General features: G+C 44.2%; 1 protein-coding gene across 1 annotated transcript in view; it reads left to right on the forward strand.

The window, feature by feature from the left end:
• Positions 1 to 27,169, forward strand: part of Blmh (bleomycin hydrolase) — a 42,929-nt gene extending 15,760 nt beyond the window's left edge. The window contains exons 7-12 of the mRNA XM_032912068.1: positions 4,861 to 5,016; positions 5,809 to 5,967; positions 6,068 to 6,135; positions 7,712 to 7,829; positions 11,001 to 11,070; positions 26,269 to 27,169. Of these exons, the coding sequence (XP_032767959.1) occupies positions 4,861 to 5,016; positions 5,809 to 5,967; positions 6,068 to 6,135; positions 7,712 to 7,829; positions 11,001 to 11,070; positions 26,269 to 26,420 (723 nt within the window). The 3' untranslated portion in view covers positions 26,421 to 27,169. The remainder of the gene's footprint in view (positions 1 to 4,860; positions 5,017 to 5,808; positions 5,968 to 6,067; positions 6,136 to 7,711; positions 7,830 to 11,000; positions 11,071 to 26,268) is intronic.
• The last annotated feature ends 173 nt before the right edge of the window (positions 27,170 to 27,342 follow it).

The following is a 27,342-nucleotide window of genomic DNA, read 5'->3' on the forward strand; positions in this document are numbered from 1 at the left end:
TTTTTGTTTGTTTTTCTGAGACAGGGTTTCAGGATGTAGACCAGGTAGGACTCAAACTCTCAGAGATTGGCCTGCTTCTGTCTTCTGGTTCTGGGATTAAAGGCATGTGCTACACCTGTCTTGTAAGATGTCTTAAGTTGAAGAATCTTTTTAGAATCTAAGAGGAGTAGCACTTGGCCTTATTATGCATATTTGATTAAAAAGCTTCGGATTTGTAAGGGGTGAGTGACGAGTACTCTCTTATAAAGGGCTCACTAGAGAATTCAGTTAGATGACAGAAATGTAGATTTCTTTAAAAGTTTTTAAAACTTTATTATCAGTTTTAGTGTGTGTGTGTGTGTGTGTGTGTGTGTGTGTATGATGTGTTTGTACATGTCCTAGTGTGTATATGGAGGCTAGAGGACATCTTCGTGGAATTAATTCTTTCCACCTTTATATTGGTTCTAAAAACAGAACTGGGATCCTCAGGCCTTACAAGCCGTCTTGCCAATGCTAGATTTCTGCTGATGAGTGCGTGCGTCGCCTCAGGTGCAGCTTTGAGGAGGTAGTAGCTTAATACTCTTTACTTCAGGTATTCAGGGGACGGAATATACTAAGGTACACTGCGACCTAGAGAGGAAAGTGTTCACATATACCTCTATGTTTACAAGTAGTCAGAAATTCACTCCCTCGTCTTAAACTTCTGCTCTGTTTTGCTGGGCAGAGCTTAGTGGGTTTCCCACCTTTGCGTGCCTTAGAGTCGACCAGACCAGTTTCACTGATGCATACACATACGTGTATTTTAGCAGTTAATAGTTGAACATGCACGTCATGGTCTCTACTGTAGTTCTCAGTGGTGGTGTCCCCATGGTGACCGAATGCTAGAGTTGCCTTCTGTAGCCTTAGCTAATCCAAGATGACATGTGGTCCATATGAATCCTGAGCAAAGGTTATAGTCTGTGGTTAGAGTAACTCATGACAGTTGCTTATAAGCTGCTTGCCTTTCTGCTGTGTAGAAACCAGCTTGAGAGCCGAGTGTTAGAAGACAGTGGTTGATGTTTCAGCTATGCAGCTTCTAAAGCACACAGCCAGCAGTAATAACACATGCTTCTGTCCTGGAAAACAGCAAGATGAAAGGCAAGCAGACCCTCTTTTGAGAGTTCACTTTCTTCTATAAAGATAATAGGATCACAGCAGTAAAGAACAAATTGCTTATACTTAGGGAAGTTAGCGAAGCCCACAGGCGTGTTGACAAAAGGAAACCAGACACAAAAGAGAGTGTGTTTTTGATTCCATTTGTATGAAGTTTAAGAGTAGGCAAGATTGAACCACAGCAATGGGAGGCAAATGATAATTGCCTTGGGAAATTATGTGAATTATTTGCTAAAAAAGATCCAGGAAACCCTTTTTAATGCATTCTGTTCTAGGTGGTGGCTTCTTCTGTGTATGTTAAAAACAGTGACTTGAGCTGTATAGTTAACAGTAGTACATGCCATACTTCCTGAACATAAGAAATAGAGAGGTAAGAAAAAGAAATTAAGGCATGGAGTTTGGATTTATTGTGGAAAATAATAGATAAGCTTTATTGAATTTTCAGCAGGGAAGTGACTCAAAGAAAGCAGTGCTTCTAAAATTATTTACCCTGAGGTGGTATATCCAGGTCATATGCTCAGTGTAGCTAAGATCCTTAGGACACACAAAACAGCCATGAAACAATGGTTCTCCACGCCCTTGCTCTCTGTCTTTTTCTTAACCCTGTGTGTGTGTGTGTGTGTGTGTGTGTGTGTGTGTGTGTGTGTGTGTGTGTGTGTGTGTACGTACTTTTGCCCACACACATATACACGTAGGTACAGCAAGCATTCTCTGATGTTGGTGTGAAGGTCAGAGGACAGTTTTCTGGTCCTCATTCTTTTTTTTTTTTTTTTTTTTTTTTCGGTTCTTTTTTTCGAGCTGGGGACCGAACCCAGGGCCTTGTGCTTCCTAGGCAAGCGCTCTACCACTGAGCTAAATCCCCAACCCCTCTGGTCCTCATTCTTAAAAAGTTTGTATTGCACTGTAGGAGAAAAGTTTTATGAAACTAAGAAAGCCACCAGGTAAATTTATTAGTATTTTGGAAACTGTCTTAGTTAGGGTTTTACTGCTGTGAACAGACACCATGACCAAGGCCACTCTTACAAGGACAACATTTAATTGGAGCTGTCTTATGGGTTCAGAGGTTCAGTTCATTATCACCAAGGTGGGAACATGGCGACATTCAAGCAGGCATGGTACAGGAGGAGCAGAGAATTCTACATCTTCATCTGAAGGCTGCTAGTAGAATACTGGCTCCCAGGCAGCTAGGACGAGGGTCTTATAGCCCACACCCACAGTGACATACCTACTCCAATAGGGCCGCACTTTCTAATAGTGCCACCCCCTGGGCTGAGCACATACAAACCATTCCAGAAACTCAAGTCTGAATTCAGTTCTGATTTGCCATGTACAAACCCTGGAACTTAAAGCATGCCACTTACTGCCAGAGCTTTGGTTTTTAAACTTTAAAATGACAATAACAGCTGCCATCTTTGTTGAAAGGATGGAGAGCTAAAGTATGTAGATTATAGGACAACACAGTAGACCTTCTGTAAATGGTCTCTTTTCTAGCTTGTAGCTAAGAAGCAGTACTTTAATAGCATGTGACCTCAGTTCAGATCCTGATCTCCAGTCACCAGCTCTGTGAATGTTAAAGTAATTGAGTAAACCTAGTAGGTATATATAGTATCTAGCACAAATAGACGTGCATAGTAAATACTTCTCTTGAATGCAGTAGTGCATATGTGTATGGGTCAAGGCGTGAAGCTGAGTAAGACATGAGACTGGAACAGGGTAGTGATGATAGGTAGAGAAAAGGCATATTTGTGTGTGTGTGTGTATGTGAGTGTGAGAGAGAGTATGTGTGTGTGTATGTGAGTGTGAGAGAGATGTGTGTGTGTGTGAGTGTGAGAGAGTATGTGTGTGTATGTGAGTGTGAGTGTGAGAGAGAGTATGTGTGTGTGTGTGTATGTGGTGTGTGTGTGTGTGTGAGAGAGAGAGAAAGTGTGTGTGTGTGTGTGTGTGTGTGTGTGTGTGTGTGTGTGTGTGTGTGTGTGTGTGTGTGTGTGTGTGTCAGTATGTAGCCCTAGCTGGCCTGGAACCTGCTATGTAGTCAAGGCTGGCTTTGAACTCACAGAGATCCTTTTGCCTTCGAATGGTGGGATTAAAGACATGGACAGACCTAGCATAGTTGTCTTGGCCACAGTTCTGTTTCTGTGAAGAGACACTATGATCAAGGCAACTATTGTAAGAGAAAGTATTTAACTGGGAGCTTGGTTGCTGTTCAGAGATTTAAGTCCATTATCTTCATGGTGGACAGTATGCAGACGGGTACTGGAGAAGTAGCTGAGATCTGTATCTTGATCTATAGGCAGAGAGAGACTTTGGACTTGGAATGGTCTTTGGAAACCTCAAAGCCCACTCCTAGTGACATACTTCTCCAACAAGGCCACGCCTTTTAATTCTTCTAATCCTTTCAAATAGTGCTTCTCCTGGTGACTAAGTATTCAAATATAATATCCTGTAGGGGCCATTCTTATTCAAAACACCACAACAGTGTTCTTAAAGGATAAAAAAAAAAAAGACAGGGAAATTTGAGATAGAGAAGGAAATAGTTTATATACTCTAGTCTTATACATAGTATTTATTCTTTTTTTTATAGAAAATGAAAATAATGCAAGCATGTCTTTGAATTGTATTAATGCTAACTCAAAGGTCTTCTTATATTTTTAATAGAATACATTATTTGGGGCTCGTAAGAGTATGGACTGCTTTTGCAGAAGATCTGAGTCCAATTCCCAGTATCCATAAGGGACTGATAACAAGTTCCTGTATCTCTAATTGCAGAGGGATCCAGCCAGTGCCTCTGGTCTCCTCCAGCACCTGTGCTCATGTCCCCGCACCTCCCTGTGCAGACACACTTATGTACATAATTTAGAGTAAACTATTTTAAACATGTGTTGTTTGGGGACTGGCGATATTGTTCAGAGATAGAGCACTTACCTATATGAATAGGACCCTGGTTCAGTTCCCAGTACTGCCACCCCATCCCACCCCCCAAACCCCCAAAAGAGAGAAGAGTAGAGGGAAAGGAATGAGAGTGGAAGAGACCCATGAAGCAATGTACTATTTGTTATTTAACGATCACCAGCAGTGCTAGAGAGATGGCGCAGCCACTCTTGTTGAGGACCCAGGTGCAGTCCCTAGCACCCACGTGGCCGCTCACAACTGTCTGAACTCCAGTTCCATGGGGTCTGATGGTTTCTGGGCTCTCTGGGCCCCAGGCACATATGTGGTACAAATGTATATAAGTTTGCAAACATACACATACAAAAAAATACAATCTTAAAAAATAAATACAAGATCATTAGCAGAGTAACAACTTCCATTTTGTTGGGTATCAGTCGTGGACAAATTTCTTTCTTTCCTTAAGACAGAGTCTCCTCACTGTTTCCTCTGGCTGTCCTGGAACTCACTCTGTAGACCAGGCTAGGCTTGAACTCAGAGATTCACCTGCCTCTGCCTCCCAAGTATTGAAATTAAAGGCCTGTGCCACCATGCTTGATGTGGGCAGGTTCCTTCGCTAGCGAAATGTAGTTTGCTGCACATCGCTAAGCAGTAATATTCACATTTCAGGATTGTGTTGTTCAGAGTCCCTGAGAACTTAGATGTTGACTGTGGCAACTTACACATCTTGGTACAGTTGTAGACTTCTTTTGCAATTTCTGGGTTTGAAACATGCTGTCTTCCTGTTTTTCAGGCTTGTGGAAAATGAAGCCTTACTCACCTCACCCTCCCACTCTCTTTCAGATATTCAGAGTAGTGTGCATATGTTTGGGTAACCCACCAGAGACCTTCACCTGGGAGTATCGAGACAAAGATAAAAACTACCACAAGGTCGGCCCCATAACACCCTTGCAGTTTTACAAGGAACACGTGAAGCCACTCTTCAACATGGAAGATAAGGTTAGTGGGTGGTGCCAGCAGCTGCAGGCTATCTACTTCCAATTATCTGTTGTTTACACGAAGGGTGTAAGAGTCCCAGGTTAATGTGCATGCTTCCTGAAGTGGGTATGCACCTGACAGAAGTATGCACTCTAGGGTCCCTCCCCAGTGTTTCTCGTCCGAATTTCTGACGTTAAGCCAAGAGTCAGCTTATTCCCAAATCCCCAACCTCCTTCCTGGAAATTTAAGGTTCAGATCAATGTCAGATACAAAAAATGGCGGTATACTGGAATTTTTGTATAGGCTTAGAGCACCCTCATCTCCTGGCCTTTCTGGAAACTCCTGTTAAAGGAGGGCATCATTGCTCACTGTTCTTCCTTCTTCTGCATCTGCCTAGGGTACGAGCAGGACCTCCCTGCTTCCTTGGGGGGGCTTTTTGATCCTCTTCAAGAATACTGCATTGCTACAAACTGAGCCTCTCTTACTCTTTGATGAAGGGCCTATGGCAGTGTTCCAAGAGTGGTGCCTTAGGCATTATATGCAGTGTGACAGATTTAATTTGGGGCAGTTTTTACCAGTAGGGAAGACAGAAAGCTCTAAGGTGTGTTCTTTGTGCTAATTAGAACATGTAGTCCCTTCTTCACGGTGTTTCTCCAGCTTTGGATTACTCATTACATTTACCTTGTGGCTTTAGAGTTTATTCTTGTAGTTAGAGGAGATGAGCTTGTTGTAGCCAAAGCATTCAGCAGAGAGGTTGTGTTACTTGACATCTTTGGTCTTGTGCTCTAATATACATGTTCTTGATCTCAAAAGATTTGTTTTGTGAATGACCCACGGCCCCAGCACAAGTACAATAAATTGTACACAGTAGACTACTTGAGCAATATGGTTGGAGGGAGAAAAACGCTGTATAACAACCAGCCCATTGACTTCTTGAAAAAGATGGTTGCTGCCTCCATCAGAGATGGAGAGGTTAGTACTGCTTATATCTCGGTGTCTCCCTCATGGGGTTAAAACAGCTGCTGCTTTCTTCTCACTGCCCTGGTTTATGTTGACTCTCTTCTATTTCTAGGCTGTGTGGTTTGGCTGTGATGTTGGGAAGCACTTCAATGGCAAGCTGGGCCTCAGTGACATGAATGTGTGAGTGCAGAGTTCAAAGTAGGATGCTCTTTGTGGGTTGTTGCTGTGGGAGGGCTCATGGGCAAAGTGCCTCTGCTCAGGTCCACCCAGACATTGAGGTGGGCCTGAGGGTGGGTCTTTCTCTGCATCCGTGAGTTTTTCACTCCTGTCAGAGACTGCACACATGTAACCTCTTTAACCCTGGAAACCAAGATCATACTAGAGCAGAAATCACTGGTGTTCCTAAGATGCTGTCTTGTGTGGGAAAGATGCCGTGAACACACACGGGATGACCTGGAAAGCTGCCCGGCACACATTGGGTGTAATGAGAGACTTCCCAGCGCTCCATTTATTGATCCGTCTTTAAATGCTTCTCTTCCTTTGATGCTTTATGGATATTCTCTTTAGGACAGGTTGGGCTAAGTTATATATTTGCCTGAACTCTTTCTCTTTCGTCTTCATTCCTAAGCTGAATCAGACAAGATTCCTTGATTTTACATCATTTAAAATACAGCATGGTTAAGAGCACTGACTGCTCTCGCAGAGGAAGGACCTGAATTCAGTTCCCAGCTAACTTCAGATAGCTCACAGCTGCCTGTAACTCCAGTTCCATGGGCTGTGATGTTCTCTTCTGACCTCCTTGGGCACTTGCAGACATGGGGCGTATACTCACATAGACACATATGCAGACTTTACAAAAATCATAAAGTAAATACGTCATTTTTTGATTTAAATAATTCTGACAAGTAGAAAAGTTCAATACTGTCTTGATATTTAACAAAAAGAAAAAACATTAATGGTGAAACTTTTTGGTTTTATATTTGAAAAGGAGAGTGGAGACAGGATGATCAAGGTTGCAAGTCAGTGGCTATACAGCGAGTTCAGTGCCAGCCTGGGCTATACACCACATTGCCTATGAATGAGTGAATGAATACAGACATATACAGTCAGTAATTTGATTCAGAAACTGTGAGGGTCTACAAACTTGAAAGAGACCATTATAAGAAGTTACTGCAAAAGCATTTTCATTTTTAAAATGATTTTTACTTATTTACTTATTTATTTATTTATTAACTATAAGTACACTGTCACTGTGTTCAGACACACCAGAATAGGGCATCCCATTATAGATGGTTGTGAGCCACCATGTGGTTGCTGGGATTTGAACTCAGGACCTCTGGAAGAGCAGTCAGTGCTCTTAACCACTGAGCCAACTCTCCAGCCCAGCATTTTCATTTTTAAAAGGTAATTTTCTTGCCCATTGTGGTAATGCACATCTTTAATCCCAGCACTCAGGAGGCAGAGGCAAGCGGATTGCTTAAAAGAGGGCAGCCTGGTCCACATAGTGCATTCCAGGACAGTTAGAGCTATGTAGAGAGAGCCTGTCTCAAACAAACCAAAATCAAAAACAAAAGAAAAAAACAGTACAAATCAGCCAGTATTTACTTTTGAGGTTTTATATTTAATGCTTTTGTATTGTCCTGCACAGTGTAGTGAGGTGTAAGGCGTGGAGCTCACTGAGATGGTCTGTGCAGAGCTCAGTGTCCGCACATAGTCAGGATGAACTCTCTTCATTCACCCTCTCCCTCTTTTACAGCTATGATCACGAGTTAGTGTTCGGTGTCTCTTTGAAGAACATGAACAAAGCTGAGAGGTTGGCTTTTGGTGAGTCACTCATGACCCACGCCATGACCTTCACTGCTGTCTCAGAGAAGGTAGGCTCCCCAGCGTGTCGCTAATGGGTCCATTGATGGGCAGGTGGATCCACACTCTCCTGCAGACTGTCCGTCCAGCAGAGCCACAGTTACTATATTTGATTCCTGTCGAACATTAGCCTCCAAGGAAGATGTAGTTCCTGTATCACTTGGTGTTCAGCTACTTGCTTAGTGGTAGTAAAGACAATATACACTGTGAGGACGAGGTTTCGGTGGGCAAGGAACAAAGAGGTAGCTTCTTTTTTGTAATTTGATAGATTAGTGAAGGATCCTAGGAAAAGATGTCTTCTAAGAAATAGAAGTGTCTGCATCTCGATGCCTTGTTCACACTCACCTTTGCGCGGTCACTTAGAGTCATGAGTTACTGTCATACTCACTAATCTATGACCTCCATGCCCGCCACTGGATTTTACACACTGGGATGCCGATTCTTTAAGTCCTGTGTGAATGATGGCTCTGTTCTTTCTTGACCCTTTTACAGTTAGGCACCCATTCTAGGCTGTAAAACTGTCAGGAAGCACAGGAGAGAAGACTAGAACTGCATTAGTTCTTCACCCTCGTGAGCCAGACATGTTCTCTCGACAGCACCATCATCAGAAAGGCAACCCACGGCTAACTACCTTACCTAAATTATTTTAGGAAATATTTCGTTGTTTTTATGCGGCCCACTAGATTTTTGATAATTAAAGCATTTATAAATATCTGGTATATTGCTATGCCAGACTTTCTTAATTGTCCTCCTAGAAGTCCTGGTATTTCTGAAGTATTTTTTTGAATTATTTTGTGTGCTTTCTAGGCAAAACTGAGAGTGGAATGGAGTTTCATTGTATACTTTCCTCCTGTCCTTTCTGATCACTTCATGTGAAGACGCTTCTCTCTCCTCACAGTGCTCCAGAACCTTGTGCTCTCTCAGTCACATCTAGATGTGAGCTGGTTATAGAGTACACTCCTGCAGCCCCAGCTATGGGAGCCTAAGACAGCACGACTGAATGACAGTCATTCAGGATTCTGCTTCAAAGCAGAAGAGTCCAAAACCAAAACCTTATCTTACAGGGTTATTTACATTTATACAAATTACACAGTTTGGTCTTTAAGTAGCCAGCCTCTGAGATGCTCTGAGTTTTATGTGAGTTCAAATGCAGTGTCATGTATGAAGCACCCTGTACCAACTTGGTAGTCTGTGCTCATTCCTGACCCTCATGTACTTTTCCTAAATAGATGCAGAGGTGAGCTCTTACAGCCAGGGAGCTGTTTCCTTCACCATTCCATCTTCTCAGCTGTATAGCTAGAGAGATCCCCACACCAAGATACAGACAAGTATGTGTAATACAATTGCTGTGGCCTTTGTAGATTGAGAAAGCATTCAGAAGAGACATGCATACAGCAATACATTCCTACACATAAAAAAGAAAGAAAACATTTGCCAAACACTGTCACTCACACCTATAATTCTAACATTCAAGAGACAGAGGCAGGAAGATTGCCAGGAATTCAAAGCCAGACCTTATCTCAGAAAAAAAAAAAAAGAATTTTCTATTTCTCTAATGCCCTTCCATGTTGCTGATTTCATGGAGTCTCTATGAAGCAGGATTGTCTATCACTCTGAGATGGCATGTGATCTAGAGGACAACTTGATCTATGTCCCTCAGAAATCCATTGGTAAGATGAAGAGGACAGCAAACATTCAGACCTTTACTGACAAGGGAACAGACCCGGCTCTCACAGTGACGTCTCAGAGGAAGTAAAGAGGGGTTGCTGTGAGTGGGGTAAAGAGCAGAAGGAGACGTTTAGTAAGCTGCGCTCAGCATGGATAGTTCAGGCGTTTGATTCCTACGGGTTTATCTGTTGCCTAAATCCAAGATCTAAGAAACTTACTAAGAGTAGTGCTGGGGTGAGCAAAGCCAGAGGAAACCGAGTCCCACGTGGACATCACTCATCAGGCAGTGACGCGGCAGCGGGGCTGACAGATGAAATCATTGGCAGATGGAGCAAGGGTCGGTGCCTTTCTCATGCTACAGAAAAGCATTTTTCCCAAATAGAGCCTGCCTTTTGTCCCTCTCTGTCTGTGTGTCTAATAAAGACTGAATGAGGGTTATGTGAATGTCATGTCCCTTCGAGAGTGAAAGCTGAGCTTAATAATGAAGGCAGAAGAGGACGGACAGTTGCGAGGACTGGGCTTTGTTTAGGAATTGCTCCTTTTGCTTTTCTTTTCTTTTTTTTTTTTAAATTTATTTATTTGTTTTATTTATTAAGTACACTGTCCCTGTCTTCAGACCCACCAGAAGAGGGCATCAGATCCCTGACAGATGGTTGTGAGCCACCTTGTGGTTGCTGGGAATTGAACTCAGGACCTCTGGAAGCGCAGTCAGTGCTCTTAACCACTGAGCCATCTCTCCAGCCCCTCCTTTTGCTTTTCTTTGCCACTCAGTCTCTTACCTTATATTTATTATTTATGTAACTGAATCTGTAAAAGAACACACTTGAGGATATCATTACTTAGTTTCCCTAATTAGAAAACTAGATATCATGATGAAAATATTTTTGTTTTGCTTTTTAAAAACTTTGACCAGATCTTAGGATCATTCCTTAAATTAATGCATTGGGATGCTTTTTCAAAGAATTCGAGTCCTGGGGACAGCTTTGTGACTTGAGGAGTTGGTTCTCACCATCCACTTTTACCTGGTTTCAGGGATCCAACTGAGTCTGTCTGGCTTGAGTGTCAAGCACTTTACCACTGAGCCTCCAACCAACCCTATGTGCTTATTCTTCTCTGCTTAGGGTAGGAAAGCAAGGTAGCTAGCAGGGCTGGGGATGGCTCCGTGGTTAAGCGAGCTTCAGAGGACCAGATTTGTGTCCCAGCATCATGGTCAAGGGACACAGAAACTCTCTACCTGCTTGTAACTCCAGCTCCAGAGGGTCTCACACCCACATATGCACATAGACACACATATACATAACAGATAGGTCTTTTTAGAAAGGAGGTACTGGTTTTTGTTTCATTGCATTTTAACGCCAACAGATTGAAATTGCACTAATATTGGATGTCTTCTGGTGATAGGAAATATATGGCTGTGCTCAGCGTTCCGAGCAGCCTGAGGTGACTTAACTGACACGACAGCTCAGCTGGGAGAACCTTGTTTCAGATGTTCACTGTTGTCTGCTTTCTGGCAGGATGACCAGGAAGGTGTATTTGTGAAATGGAGAGTAGAGAATTCATGGGGTGAAGACCACGGCCACAAAGGTAAGCTTCAACTACCAACTCAGTGTATCTGGAGTCTGCTCCCCTCTGCCTCTTGGGGTAGAAAGCTGTTCCAGTGTAGGGGATTTGTTGGTACTTAGTCCCTCTGGTTCTCCTGTCCTACAGGAAAATAGCAGCTTGTAGGCCCCACGTTCCTATAGTCTACATGAGCCTAAACTCCCAGGTTAACTGAGACCAGTGTATGTTATTTGTTCCAAACCACACTGACCGTCCAGGACTGTAGCGGACCCTCTTGGCTGAGTGGAAGGTGGTGAGACCATTGCGGTGTACTCGATATGTGGCACTTCATATATTTTGTCACAGCACCAGCACATTGGAAAGAAGCCTTCCAAAGGGAGAATGGAATTGGCAAAAAGAAATTTTCTATAAGGATCTCTCAGGATTCTCTTATAAGTTATAAGCCTAAAAGTTACCATTTAAAACTTTTTTAAAGGGGTTGGGAATTAGCTGAGTGGGTGGCTTGCTTAGCAACCACAAGGCCCTGGGTTCAGTCCCCAGCTCAAAAAAAAAAAAAAAAAAAAAAAAAAAAAAAACCAACTTTTTTTATACTGCAAATCCAAACCCCGGTAGTAATCAGAATAAGATACAGTGACACAAAACTAAATAACATAGCTATATATAAGTTGTAGAAAAAATTTAAACATGTATAAATAAAAGAAAATTAAGATCTCTAACTGATTGCTGCTTAATAGTTTTGCATGTTCTTGGAAAACTGAGATTGTTTTGTTGATATATAAAAGCCTTTTTTTTTTTTTTTTTTTTGGTTTTTTTTTTTTGGAGCTTGGGGCCGAACCCAGGGCCTTTCGCTTCCTTGGTAAGCGCCCTACCCCTGAGCTAAATCCCCAGCCCCTTAAAAGCCTTTTTAAGGAGATGTTTACTTTTTAAATTTTAGAGCTTCAAGCTGAAAATGGGGTATGGGGTTCTAGCTCAGTGGTATAGCCCTACCTAGTCAGTCCTCAGTACGACAGCAGCAGGGAGGGTGAAGGAAGGAGAAAGAGAAGAAGCCAGGCCTGGTGGCCCAGCTGATATCTCAGTGTAAAGCAAAAGCAGTAGCCATCATCACTTGTGTGACAGCACCAGCATATCGGGTGCTGGTGGTATTTTGTGGCTAGCGTTCTCAGTTTCTGTCTTCCTTTCTTTTGGTCAGTGGATTCTAGCTAGGGAGACATTAGTGGAAGAGTGTAGTAGACTAGTTATAAGAATGAAAGGAGTGGGTGTGGAAACACAGATGCACTTAGACCCAAATAAGCACACATTCATCCAACAGGGATCAGACGGCTTAGGAGGAGAGAGGATGAGGCCTCGGCCCTGCTGGCTGGGGCCCATCTGTTAGACGGGTGATTTCCCCTGTTCTTCAGAGTTCTGATGTCCAAGGCAGAAGCTAATGAAGTTGGAAGTGATGGTGCTTCCATCGCTCATCTCCGTACTCAGACTGAGTCTAATCCATGAGCTTCACAGGACTTGAGTATGTAACTGAGCAGCACAGCCCTATATGTGAGGGCCAGCACCAGAAACTGTTAAACTGCCTTCCAAGACTCTTCCTCCTCTTGAAAGTGATCCCTATAAATTATGACTGACCATCCTGGGAACTGCAGTTAAGTGGAGCAGCTCCATGTTTATATGAACAAATACAAGCTCTATTAGTGCTCCTCTGTCAGTATTGGGTGACCACATGCCCCTCCTCTGTGATTCTTATTTTTTTAACAATTTATTTATTTTGTGTATGTGAGTACACTGTGGCTGTCCTCAGACACACCAGAAGAGGGCATCAGATCCCATTACAGATGGCTGTGAGCCACCATGTGGGTGCTGGGAATTGAATTTAAGACCTTTGGAAGAGTAGTTAGTGGTCCAAACTGCTGAACCATCTCTCCAGCCTCATGATTCTGTAATTTTTAAATTCACTATTATAAATTATAATGCAGTACTTTAAAAATTAGTTTCTTATTAGGTAAATTTCATTTTAATACAAATACAATCGGCATCTGGGAGTTAGAAGCCTTAACAAAGCGAGCAAAAAGTGAAGGTGATCCAGTTAAGTCTGTAAATCAGTGATGGTTAGGAAATGAATGTTTATTAACAGCCTGGCAGGGGAGTCACAAGGCGGTTTCCCAGAGTGAGGGCCATCCGTTGCACCCGGTGTGCTGATCCCCACAATTCCCAAATGCAGGAAACTCACCTGTGTAATCTGCAGCAGTGGGCACTGTGTCCATGTTTCTCCCATCTTGACTTTTTTGTTTTTAAAGAGGATGCTTGTGTAAAAAGGACTGGATTCCTTGGCTAACCCAAAATACTGGGTTCAAGTGATTTTTCTCTTCCTTCAGGTGAGCCTCTGGCTCCTGTCTCATCCCTGCAAGTGGAACTATGTCCAGGGAAAAGACTAAAGTTACAGCTTGGTTTTTTTTTGGCATTTCATTAGGTGACGTCACTGGGTTTTAGATATGAGAAAGGATGAAGTGTGTTGTGTACATTACTGCTCTGAGGCTCAGCACGTGTTCCAGAGTATTGTGGCCTCTTTGCTAGTTTCCTGTTGTATGAACCCCTTTGCCCTACGAAGTGCACGTCTTACTTCTCAGTCTTGTAGCCTCTGCTGCACTCATAGTACCAGAGTCTTCATACTCACGGTCTCTGGAATCTGCCTTGAGCAGTGAAGGCTGAATACTTGTTTTGGTTGTTGTTTTCAATTAATTAAAATGCCTGAGATTGTAGAGCCAAGAAGATAGAGATTTAACTGGGAATGGGCAAGGAATAGTTCATTCAAAGCCAAAATAAATTCCTATCATGTGTTTCTTGGTAATGTCCTTTCTGACTTAACAGGAAGGAAGGAAAACATGACCTAATTTTATTGACACACTTGTCCTTTAGAGATTAGTTATTTTGTTCTCTAGTGTATTTTGCTGGCAGTGTGTGTTTATTCCAGCAAGGTCCCTCAGTCTGTCACCTGGGTGGACATTGGCTGGCAGGGCTTGTGTTTGCCGGAAGCAGAACCCTGAAGTCTTATTTCTGAAGATAACATTGTTAATAGTGCGCTAACTATTCTCTTTGGGATTTCTGTCTGTTAAGATCCATGTTTCTGAAAGCAGCTTTGATAATACAAGCTGGAGGTAAACAGAGCAAAGATACCTAGGCAAGCTGCCCTTGCTCTACCTAGGGGCAGCTTTTGGCTTCGGTCTCCACGGGCCGTGTTTGTAGAATTTTCTTCCCAGAGACTACCGGGTAGATTAGCTGACCTTTTCCACAAAATGGGCAGAGTTTCCTTCTGACCAAAAGAGACAGGAGGAAGATTTGGTTCTTACCTTGATGCCACCTCTTGCTGGTGACTGAGTGTTTAATCTGCTGCACTAGAACAGTGATGCATGTCAAGTGGCATCCCGAACAGCTGGTTCCTCCCCTGCTGGAAATATTGGCCTCATTTGATCCTTATTTATGGAATCTATCAGATATGGATTTCATGGTGAGATGAGGAAAGAGACTGTGAGATTTGCCACCTTATCTTTTAGTTTAAAAAGGTGATCTGGTAAAACATTCTGTATGCTATTTAGAAATTTAAGGGGCTGGAGAGATGGCTCAGTGGTTAAGAGCGCTGATTGCTCTTCCAAAGGTCCTGAGTTCAAATCTCAGTAACCACATGGTGGCTCACAACCATCTGTAATGAGATCGGATGCCCTCTTCTTATGTTTCTGAAGACAGCTACAGTGTGTTTGTGTGTGTATATATATATGAAAGCTACAGTGTGTGTGTGTATATAGGTGTGTATATATATATATGAAAGAAAGAAAGAAAGAAAAAAGAAATTTAAGTTCAAGGAAACACTGGTGGTGTAGCTTATTCTTGTAGCCTTAGGAGGAGACAGGAGGATTAGAAATTCAAAGTTATTCTAGACGTCATAAGACCTGGTGTCAGCCTCTCCTCCCAAAAAAAAAAAAAAATTAGAGGAAACAAATTCATCTGAGAGAGCATAGTCTTTGCACCAGAGTGACTGAGAGACCCTCAGTGATCTGTGATGGAGCTAAAATCACAACCCAGCCTGACAACAGAGCTGGTCTTTTTGACTGCCAAATTGTGCTTTTTCTGAATTTCTCTTTTGGATGCATTTGGCCCATTCATAGAAATCACAAGACCATTCATGATTGTGGCAGTTTGAGTGAGAATGTCCTCGTAGACCCATATGTCTGAATGCCTGGTTTCCGGTTGATGGAACCCTTTGGGAAGGATTAGGAGGCATGGCCTTATTGGTGTAGGTATGTCAGTGAGGATAGGTTTCGGGTTTTCAAAAGTCCACACCATTCCCAGTTAGTGTGTTCTTCTCCCTCTTCCTCCCTCTTCCCCTCCCCTTCCCTCTTTTTTCCTCTCCTCGGCCCTCTCCCATTTTCCCTCTCCTTTTCTCTGCCTTGTGGTTGTTCTCAAAATGGAACTCTTAGCTATGGCTTTAGCCCCATGCCTGCCTGCCTGCCTGCCTGCCTGCCTGCCTGCCTGCCTGCCTGCCTGCCTGCCTGCCTGCCTGCCTGCCTGCCTGCCTGCCTGCTGCCATGCTCTCTCAATGATGGTCATGAACTCTCACCTGAAACTGTAAGCCCCAAATAAACTCTTCTATGAGTTTCGTTAGTCATGGTATCTTAACCACAGCAATAGAAAAGTAACAGAGACAATGCTTTTTGGTGACTAGAAACAGTGGCTGAGGGGACATAAAACTCTACCACTTTATAGAGGATCTGGAAACACAGTGCTGTTAGAAGAGGCTCCTGGAGTCGGAACAGGGTGAGGTACCTTAGGAAGCCTGTGAGCAGCATTAAACATGAAACATGAAACCTGTGAGTCTGGCAAGTGACAGACCAGACACAGCCAGCCCATGTTCCCAAGTTGTCCATCTTCCTTTTTAAAATTTTAACTTGTTGGCACAGGCAATTTCTAACATATTAAAGGTAAGCATAAGGATTTTAGTGTGTGTATGTGTTGTCAGGTGTTGGATGGTCTCTCCCATGATTACCTTAAAGTTTTATTCCTAATTGGTCTATCAGTCGTGAGGTTGCAGTGGTATAAGAGGCCGGCCACCGAGCAGAGAGCTGGGGTGGGGAGCTGTTGTGACATAGTTCTTAGTGTGTATCCAGTCTGCTTTCTAGCACCCTCCCCAGGGTGCTCGGTGATCTGTGATCCTCCTGTCTCAGCCTCCTGAGACTAAGATTACAGGAACAAGCAGAGTAATGCAGCTCTTCAGAGGCGATGGCGCTTCCAGGTCTACACGTTCTCCTCACTGGATGGAATCTTCATCTTTTAAAAGGTGTCTCGTTTTTTCATTTTGAGCCAAGATGAGTTTTTCACATCCCTAGTGCTTTGCATCTTTCAGACACATGAGGTTTTTTTTGTTTTTTTGTTTTTTTTTTTTTTCCCCCGGAGCTGGGGACCGAACCCAGGGCCTTGCCCTTGCTAGGCAAACGCTCTACCACTGAGCTAAATCCCCAACCCCAACATGAGCTTTTGAAATCATTTTAACCTACATTTTTTAATCTTTCAAATAAATCTGCCTGTTCCTGATTTCATTTTAGTAAAATGTTCAGACTTGCTCCTAAAAAGGAACCTTATGGTGTTCTTGGTTAGAGAAACTTGAGCATATTGAGTATTAATCGGAAAGAAACTCGTGAGGAACGAGACTGCAGATAGAGGTCTGTATATTTTGCCAGTTTATATTATGTGCTTTATAATGTCCAACATGATGACCAATAAGTGTCTCACTAACCAGACAGCACATAATTTTTAAAACAGTATATTTAAAGTTCAGCACAAATCTCACTCCATTCCTTGGTTTTACATTGTGTAACCAGGTGTGCTGACTTGAAACAGACTGTCAGTTCTCAGTCACAGATCCCCGAAGGGCCTGGAGGCTGTGCTCTCTCTGCTCTCTCAGCAGCACAGATGCTTGCTGTCCCATGAGGCACCGGTGTAGAGTTCCTCTGTGGCCCTCCAGTGAGGTGCTGTGTAAAGCTTCATTCAGACTGCATATGACTCAAATGCAGAGCGGGTTTGTTTCACCACATGGCATCCTGGTAGGATGTGAGTGTGGGGGTGCACATGTGCTGATGGTTACTGAGAAGTTTTGGTGTGTACGGGTTGCATGGGATTAGAGCAGAGCTGGGGTGCAGGTCTCATAGATTTCCTAGACATGTACAACTTACAGAAGGCAAGCAGTATTTATGAATGTGTTAAGGTTCACTTATGGAGAGTTAGAAACTCAATAAAGTTGCTGTAGTAAGAGTGATGTTACCAGCTGAAAGCAGTCCCTGACTTCCTGGATTGGTGAAGATACAAGGTTGTGACTGTGATTGAACTGCCACTGGTCACATCTGGGAAGTTGAGTTCTGGACAAGGACTTTCCATTGCTCGTCCTTATTAATGAAATGCCTGCAAGCCTTGGGCTATAAAACTAGTCCATGTGAGTCGAGGATGCACAGGCTATCTGGTTCAATGGTGCTTCCTTATTAACATACAGGACTTGAGACAGCTGCCAATGTGGGCACGGAGACACGCTACAGATTTAAGGCTTCAAACCAGGCATCAGCTTCTGAGAGAATTCTTGTAGTTAACAAAACAGAATGTGTGTATTTGTACTTTTTCTTGTAAAAGAATCTACTTTGCCCTAAGGAATGTTTCTGTCATTTTTAAGGATGGAGGTTAATCTGGGACCAGGCTGTGTGGGCACCTCCAGGTTGTGTAGGGGTTGTCATGGCATCCAGCCTGTCTGAGTGTAACTTTCTCATCTATAAAGGTGGCCTGTAATTGTGTGAAGGACAGAGGAAGCACACCACACGCTCGGCTGCTGTTGTTCGTGCTTTAGACTGATGGGGGCAGGAGGCTCGCTCACTTTCTCATTCAGAAAAGACTGACTCGCCCATGCTTCTAGCTTCAGAGCTTCGAGAACACAGCTCAGCATGGCTGCTGCTACGTCACAGTCACTGGATAGGTGCCCCACAGCGCACGCTTGGTTTCGTGAGAAAAGCTGGCAAAGATGGATAGACCCGGAGCCGAGGAGAAGCCATTAGCAGTGGCTTCAACTCACATTTATCAGTGGAATGCAGAGACCCGTGCACAGCCATGATGGAGTGAATGTCCCCAACCCTCTGAGGAATTTATACTTAGTCTCCTGGGAGGTGGGAACAGGAATTGAAGAGGGCTGTGATGAGACAGAAGTGGCATTCATGGTGTGCTCTGCAGACTGTAAGATACAGGGGAAATAGACCGCAAAAACTAAGAAGGTGACTTCTCCAAGAAGGCAGGTGATGGAGAGAGCAAGGGCTGGATGGCCCCTCAGTGGAGAGATGAGGAGGCAGGAGCTGAGGTTACTGAGAAGGTGGCGTGGAAAGATTCCCTCAACAGCCAGGGGTGTTGGTGTCTGGGAGATTGTGAGGACCACAGTGATATAAGTGGGAAGAAAGTGTTGGGCTCAGATTCATAGGCGGTTTCAGGAACTGCAGGAGAGTCTCTTGTGTGCCAAACCAGCCTTTCAATACTCAGTGTTTTGTGTGTGTGTGTGTGTGTGTGTGTGTGTGTGTGTGTGTGTGTGTGTGTGTGTGTGTGTGTGTGTAACAAACATAGGAGTAAGTGCAGGATTACAGGATGGTGAATAAGGAGAGAGAACTGTGGGTCCTCCTGAGGAGTCTCCTGGAGGAGACAGCCTGATGAAGGTTAGGGCTTCTGCCAGGCTGGCTAGGGAGATAGTTGCTCGCTTGGACGGCACCTCTTTACATTTGGAGCATGCTTTGGACAGGTCAGAGGTGTGTTGCTAAGCAATAATGTGGCCTACATCCAGGGGGCTTGCCCTAGAACAAGTAGCAAGAGTGATGGTTTGGGGACAGAGAAAAGTTACCTGTGAAATCAGACCCTTGGGTAGACAAGATCCTGGCCTGGCCCAGTTCTATGTCTCAGTTTGTGTGGCTTTCACTTGTGGTCCATGGAAAGCAGACTGGAGCCCTGAGGTGAGCAGCTGCCATCTGGCCTCTTGGGGAACAGTATCCTTGGGATGGGCATAATTTGCTTATCAAATTTTGTTGTCATTGTTAAAAAGTGGGGCCAGCGAAAGGCTCATTGGACAAAGGACCTTGCCACCAAACCTTACTCTGCGAGATTGGTTCCCGGGACCCAGATGGTGGAAAGAGAAAACGTCTCCCACAGTTGTCCTCTGACTCCTACATCATGGCGTGTTTGCACACCCAAGCCAGTGTAATGTAAATGCTCCTAGAGAAACCCAGACAGCTCTTCCTCCTACTGCATTGGCTCTTTCACCGTGCCCCACTTTCCTGTGCTTAGCAGGGGCACCGTACCGTCTCTAGCCTTTGTGTCTAAGAGAGGCCACCAGTAATATCCGGCTCAGTGAATATCTCGTCTGTTATCTGCAAAAGGTTCATGACCATGAATGTGTCCTCAGCCCAGCCAGACATCTGTGTCTGGTCTGGAGAGAGAAGCAGCTTCTTAGGGCACTGTCCAAGTGACAGTCATAAGTACAAGTGGTTATTTGGTTACCTCCCTCTGCCTTTTTCTTTTTAAAACATTAACCCATTTGAATCATCCTATCTCCTAAAGATGCTCTGAACACATGGCATTTCTGTTATTGTTATTGTAATTGTTGAGGTGGGGTCTCACTATCTAGGTCTCACTCCTGTAACTCACTATATAGATCAGGCTGGCCTTGAACTCACATAGATCCTCCTGCATCTGCCTCCTGAGAGCTGAGAGTAGTAACGCACCATTACTCCCAGCTGCATGTATGTCTTAAAGTATAATTCTTCTAATAAATAATAACAGTACAGTGTTCAAAGGTCAATGTCAAAATGCACGGACATCTGTTGCCTTCTTACTGCAGCCAATGGCAGCACACTGTACACTGTGCTTTGTGCCCATCTCAAGCAGCCCGCCTTGGAAGCATTTCCAGTTCTCCATCTTCTATCATCTGGATGTCTGGTTTATTTAACCAGTTCCCTAACTATTGGAACTTTAGTGGACTAACTGACTAACTAATTAACCAACTGATGGATTAACATATTTTCCTATTTCAGATACAGCGATGGGTTATTCCATGTACAGTGTGTAAAACAGTTCCTGGCCTATTGTAAGGACTGAATAGGTTTCTGGTCAAACTACACATAAATACCTATTGTGTATTTACCCCTAGGGTAAAGTCCTAGAAATGACTGGCTTAGTGAAGAGGACAAAGGTATATTTAACTTTTCTGCAGGTCGCCAGATTCTGTTCCATGGGGTTGTTATTTTGCACATTTGTAGCACACTGTATTTAAGACATTTGGCCTCACACACTGAGTATCTAACAAAAGTGACTGACAGATGGTCTGCTGTCCACTGTACATATTTAAACTGTCTCTGTCCATGGTTGGGAATTAGACTGTGCCAAAGTCTTCGTGAACTGATGAGGCTTTTTTGGTTTTTGTTGTTTGTTTTTTTTTTTTATTTTTTAAGTATTCCTTGTATTTTCTTAGGCCCTTACCCTAATTTTCTCCCTTGTATTTATTTTTTTTATAAAAGAAACTTTAAGCATAGAGTTAAAGCCAGAAAGATTGATAAATACAACTTTCTAAAAATTAGGGAATTTTAATAGTCTATAAAAATGTAAACTAAATTAGAAGACAAAATGCGTGATAGGAAGAAAGTTTGCAGCCAAAATAAACATATACCTTGCTGTTAGTGGTCACTGTGGAAACGGCACTCACTCCGGCTCCAACTAAGACGAGCAGAGGATGCTGTGGAGGTGGCCGGGTAAAGTGAGCAAAGCGCTTACCTGCACGCAGGTAAGTTTGACTGACGTTTGAATCGTAGCTAACACCTAGCAGGCAGAGAAAGGGGTTCCCCAGAGCAAGCTAGCCATAGACCAACCAAATTGGTGAGCACTGAATTCAAGTGACAGAGCCATCCAACATAAAAATTGAAGAGGAATCGAGGAAGACATTTGATGTCAGCTTCTGGCTTCCATGTGCATTCACAACCCTGCACACATTCTGCACACAGGTGTACACAGAGGATAAGGGAAGACAGATCTCAGAGAGTTTATTGTGAGCTTTAAACCCCTTTTTTATATATGTGTCTCTTTGTATGTACACATGGAACAGGTGCCTTTGGAGGCCAGAAGAGGGTATCAGATTTCCTGAGAGTTACAGATGGTTATAAGCTACACAACGTGGATTCTGAGAACTAAACTCAGGTCCTGAAAGAGCAGCAAGGGCTCTTGCCGAGCCCTCTCTCCAGCCTCTATTACTTTTCTTTATAACTTCTCCACACATGTATCTCTGTATATGCATAGCTGTGTGTATTCATGCGTGCGCGCGTGTGCGTGCGTGTGTGTGTGTGTGTGTGTGTGTGTTTGTGTGTTTGTGTGTCTTGCTCGCGTGCCACAGAATGAATACGGAAGTCAGAGGGCAACTTGAAGGAGTTGATTCTCTCCCACCATCCGAGTTCCAGGTATCACACTGAGGCCATTAAGGTGGAGAGCAAGTGCCTTTACCACTAAGCCCTCAGGTACAAGAAAACTTAAAAATGGTTCAGTCAGATCCAAAAGAAAGTTGGCAGTTATATAGTCAAGCTCCAGAAAATCTCGTGAGGAACGAGACTGCAGATAGAGGTGTAAAGTATTTTTAGTATTACTAGTATTATTCCTGAAGTATTTTTAGTATTACTAGTATTACTCCTGAGGAGAAAACGGCTGAGAGCTAGTGTAGGGAGTGGATTCATACAGACTTGAACTTGGGAGTGAGGTAGAGCATCTCAGAAGGAGAGGAAGTGGAAAGGCAGTGTATGGAGCTCCATAATTAAGCCTATTTTGACTTATCCCTGTGACACAGTCTGCAGGTGGAGACTTTACTGAAGCAGCAAGGTAAGGTAAAACGAATGGGTTGTTCCTCTAGTGGACGTAGGTAGTTTTTAAGTTATCTCTTCCTTCTCTTCCTCTCCTTACCATGTTCCTAGAAGTATTTTCTTATAGTAAACTTGAATTGTTTGGGTAACTTTTTAAAGCAGCTGAAAGATACTAGAGCATTTGAGATATCTGGGAGAGAACATGGAACTACCTCACACACGGTGTGACGCGCCATTTAGTTACTCTTGTGTGTCAGAGTGTGTGTGTAGAGTGCGTGTACTGTGTGGAACCACGTGTAATCTACAAGTTAAAGGGGATGTAACCATGTGTGTCTGCTCTGTTCTTACGATCTTTAGCAGGCTGTGGTGTCCTTTGCACTGTCACCTTAGTGGCTGACATGTCCTGTAAGGTGTCACTGTCCTAGGCAATTTGGAACATAGACGGACAGGTTGGGTTTTTTCCTGGGAGCCTTGCTGCACCCCTGAGTTAGGGCCTTGGGTGACAAGTTGGCTTCCTTAGGTCAGTCCATCTGGACACTCCCCAGAGCAGAACATTAGCTTGTTTATTTGTTTACATAAGGAGAGTTTCATTACATAGCGGAGGCCAGTCTCAGCCTCCCCTCTGACCCTCTCTGTGCACCAACCACCACACCGAACTTAATTGTGCTTTGCCATACCTGGGTTTTATTTTTATAGAAAAAAATAATTGCAAATTGTCAGTTATGCCTTAGAACAAAAGTGATAAAAATTAGAAACTATTTCTAACTCATAAATGGTGAAATAAAGGTTGGAGAGATAGCTTAGCAGTTAACAGCACATACGTCTTTTCCAGAGGACCTAAGTCCAGTTCTCAGCAGCTTGCAGACCGCTCATATGGCTCATAACCACCTGTAATCCCAAAAGAGGAGACACAACTTTCTCTTCCAGCTCCATGGATCTACATATCCCCACATGTGCATATAATTAAAAATATGCGTGTTAAAATAAATGGTGGTATTTTGTTGTTTTAATATAGTCTGCCAAGCTTAAGCCTCGGGCCGTTGGCAGTGTCAGTAAGCTCAGATAACACTTGCATCCATAAACCAGCCACCCGGGGCTCTTCTGTCGGAGCGAGGCTCAGGGGCCTGTAGCCATGTCCCCGGCTCTGCCTGCCCTTCACAGTGGCTCCTTCCCTTTCCCATAGAAAACCCAGAAGCATGGCCAGTTGCTTTAGGATTGCTTAAAGAATTTAAATAAGAACTAATGCTTAAAGAGATTGTATTCCCAAAGTTGACTTCTTTATACATTGTCTGTCTTTTCTAAATGTTAACTGAGGTTCCAGGTTTCTTTCTTGGCTGGGAGATGAGCCTTTAGTTCAGAGCCACACCCACAGCCTGCTATAGCCCACAGCACCCTTGGGCTTCAGACTCTTCTCAGCTTCTGGCTTCAGCCTTACTGATCCTAATCTCCGTAAAACTCTGAGACATGCAGTGTCAACAGTTGAAGCTGTCACGTCTGTTATCTGCCCAGGGTGCAATTACTTGGCAGCTCTCACACTGAGGGTGTTGTGGGCCCTGAAGAACTCATATCCTGCAGAAAGAGGCTAATCAAGGCAGGTCCTGTTGGCAGGGACATGGAAAGGGTGGGCTACAGTCGATAGGAGATTTAATTTGTGAGGACTTAATGTGATCTCCTTTGGAACAAGATAGCACAGATGTACTCTGTGCATTTCCTCTGTGCTGTCTTTGAAGACTCATTTGATTGTGCGGTGATAGCATTGTTAGTAGGACACAGAACTTTATTACAGAGTCTGCCTCCATCCTCTACCTGCCTCGCTGCCCAGAGCTGTCTAGGTCATGCTCAGCCTGCTCTGTGCTGAGGGGAGGAGGTCTGATGTCTCAGATGGTGTGGGGGAGCTTTTGAGATGGTCTAACTTTGTAGCCTAGGCTGGCCTCGAACTTGCAGTAGTTCTCCTGCCTCAGCCTCCCACATGCTAGGAATCCAGACATTAAGCAGTATATCTCTCTTTGACAAGGCAAATGCTGAGTTTCTCAGGAGTGCATACTTCAGATATAGCGGGAGTGGGATTGACTAGCACTAATACAGGTAATGAGGGCCTGAGTGATTGACATAGCAGAGCTGGAGAGCCAGGGGGTAGAGTCGGTCAGATCAGAAGCAGCAGGCAGTGCTCTGTTCTCTCTCCTTACCTGCCACTGGAAGAAGCAGCCTTGAGTCAAGAGGGTCTCACCAGGCGACTCCCTTGACGAGCCTTGGTTCAGCACCCCTGAGAGCACTGTGTGTGTATACACATGCCCGTGTGATGCTGGGGACTGGAACTAGAAAACTAGAAAGTATTTCTAACTCATGAGTGGTAAAATCAAGGTTGGAGAGATCACTTAGCAGTTAACAGCACATACGTCTTCTCCGGAGGACCTAAAGCGCTCAGCACTGACTTCTTCAGAGCGTTTTCTCGTGCGTGTAGTACTGCTGGTGTGCACATGTGGCCGAGCTGTGCTCTCTGGCATCATCTCCATCCTTAATTTTTCTCACTGAACTGGGAACTCACTGTGGCTGGCCACCAAGACCCTGGGATCCATCTTTCTCCATACCCCCAGGTCACAAATCGTGCTCAGTTTTTTATGTGGGTGCTGGGGATCTGAACTTAAATTCTTAGGCACAGAAGCACTTTATCTACTGAGCCTTCACTCCCGCCCATAGAAATGTTTTAAAGTTAATTTTTAATATAACAAATAGTAATCGATATATAGATATAACCCACAAATTTAGGGCCTTTAATTATTTTTATATTTAATTATTAATTATGTGTGTATGAGGGTTTTCCCTGCAGAAATGAATGTATACTGAGTGTGTACCTGGTGCTCTTGGGGGTCAGAAGAAGGCATTGGATCCCTTAGGACCAGAGTTACGATGGTTGTGTCCCCGTGTTGTGCTGGGAATTGAACCTAGGTCCTCTGCAAGAGCAACAAGAGCGCTAAGCCACTGGGCCATCCTTCCAGCTTTCTTTAATTATTTTTAAGAGTATGTAAACAGGTTTTAAAGCCAAAGAAGTTTGGAAACTGCTTACCTAGAGAACTCTGTTGGGGGTGGGGGTTGTTTCTTGGTTTAGTCTATTAGAAGGGGCACATGTACGTTCATTTGTGCATTTGTCTTTGTGTCTCTGTGTATTGTCTGCTTTGCTTTGTTACTTTTGAGTCAGGGTCTCATGTAGCCCAGGATGGCCTTGAACTCCCCATGTAGCAAAGATGTCTTTGAAATCTTGATCCTCAGCTCCCAAATGCTGCTGTTGTAAGAGTGTGCGTCACCACACCTGGCTTTAGAGCATCTTCTTGGGAGAAACATCTATGTCTTCTCCCTTACTCTTGGTCCTGTGTAGGGATTAATACCACTAGGTTTACATAAATAAACAGAGGAAGGCAGCGAAAGTGTCTGCTCTAGCAAGTGCCAGCTGCATCTTGTGGGTAGTGGGTGCTCTTTGCTGCAAATCCCCTGATGTGCATGCAGTGCTCCTGGTTAGGTGTGTGCTTAGAAATGCCGTGCTCTGCTCTGTTTTTAACACACTGTTAGTCTCCTGTTCGCACTGTTTTTCTTCAGACTGTAAGTGGTTTAAGCTGAGTATTTGCTCACATGAGTTTGTTGAAGGTAGGTTCCTGAACATTCCTGTGAGGACCTTGCGGAGTCTGAGGTTGGGTTAATCTCTCCAATAAGAAGAGCCAGGTTGATAATCTGGGTACCGTGCTGGGGAATGTGTGCCACTTGCTGTCTCAGTGTTCTCAGTGTCACTCCCTTTCAGAAAATCGAGGGCTGTGTGGTCACCCAGTGTCACCTGCAAATGAGTGGCTGGCTGCTGGCCATGGTGACATGCCCCTCGCAGCTTAGCTGGTTGCTATCAGAGTATGTGAGAGGGAGAGCAGTCAGTGAAGCTAGGAGCAGGGGTGAGATGAGGATGGGGCTGTACTGCCCTAGAGATGAATCCCCCAGGGGGAGTATGAACCAGGCACTTCCCACTGACCCACTGGTGTACAAGTCAGCACCCATCATCACTGAGGCCGCGAGTGGGGACCAGCATGGGGCTGCATAGCTCTAGGTCCTCTCTGAAGGCACATCAGTTACTCTGAGCCCCCTTTTCTTAGTTGGGGAGCACACAGCAGTGTCTATCCTGTCTGCTGCACAGATTGCTAGTGAAACTGGAACTCAGAGGAGATTAGAGGCCAATGCTGGAAAACTTGTTTTTGTAGAAGACCTTCTTTTGTAGTAGTAGTAGGAGGAGGAGGAGGCCCTCTGCTTTCTGCATACCCTCTGAACTCAGGAGTGTTTCTTCTCTCCTTTCCAGGTTACCTGTGCATGACCGACGAGTGGTTCTCTGAGTACGTCTACGAGGTGGTGGTGGACAAGAAGCATGTCCCAGAAGAGGTGCTGGCTGTGTTAGAGCAGGAGCCCATTGTCCTGCCGGCATGGGACCCCATGGGGGCTTTGGCTGAATGAGTGAGTGGACCGCCTCCAGCTCCTTCCTCCTCCCATGGGATCGGATGTAGCTGCCAAGGACAGATCCAGGGACTGAAACCAAAGTTACATGGGTGGCTGTTCCCACAGGATACAGTCAGACTCTTGGGTTTCCAGTCTCTTCCAGGAACCTCTTTGAGAAAAATGCTTTATGCTGAAACAAAATATTCATAAAGGAAAAAAATAAAGGGGAAGGATTGGGGCATCCTGTCTGCTCTCCTCATCTCTGACGGCTCAGGACCTCGTAGCATTTTAATTGGATGTAGTTGTCCACTGTCATGGTCTTTGTGTTTGTGGTAAGACAATAAGATGAGCGGCTGAGGTGCACGGAGAACAAACAGTCCTGGGCTCCTTGTTCCTAGAGTAGATTAGGGGAGGGTTAGCTAGGATTTGAACTCTCAACGCTGCATGCTGCCGCACAGGTCACTGTCCTTCCTACCTGGCAGTCGCTGAATTCAACTTCCACAAGGTTGTCTCATGTGACTAATAGCTCGAGAAGGGAAGGCTGATCGGCTCTGACATGATTCCTTCCTGTTCTGAACTGTGGGGCTCACCTGGGCCAGGTTAAACCTCGTCAGGGGCTCAGCTGTCATCACTAGGGCACCCCATTGAATGCTTTAACATCTGTCTCTGCGTTGGGGGTTGGGTGGGGAGAAAAAGTGATGCTCATTCTTTCTGATAACTTGATGGTGCTGAGAAGCTTTTGAATAAAAGACTTTGCTAAATGAGAATAAGCCCTCGTATTTGGTCTGTAAACTCTAAGAAGTGTTTATTTAGCTACAAATGGGAGCAGCCAAGTAGTTGAGGCTCTTCAACGTGAAGAAAAAGGAGCAGAGCTCAGGGGTTTCCTCCTTCAGCTGCTCTGCAGGGCATGATCCCAGCCTGAGCCTCCCCACCCTCCCCA

This window comes from Rattus rattus, chromosome 9, assembly GCF_011064425.1.
Source record: "Rattus rattus isolate New Zealand chromosome 9, Rrattus_CSIRO_v1, whole genome shotgun sequence".
NCBI lineage: Eukaryota > Metazoa > Chordata > Mammalia > Rodentia > Muridae > Rattus > Rattus rattus.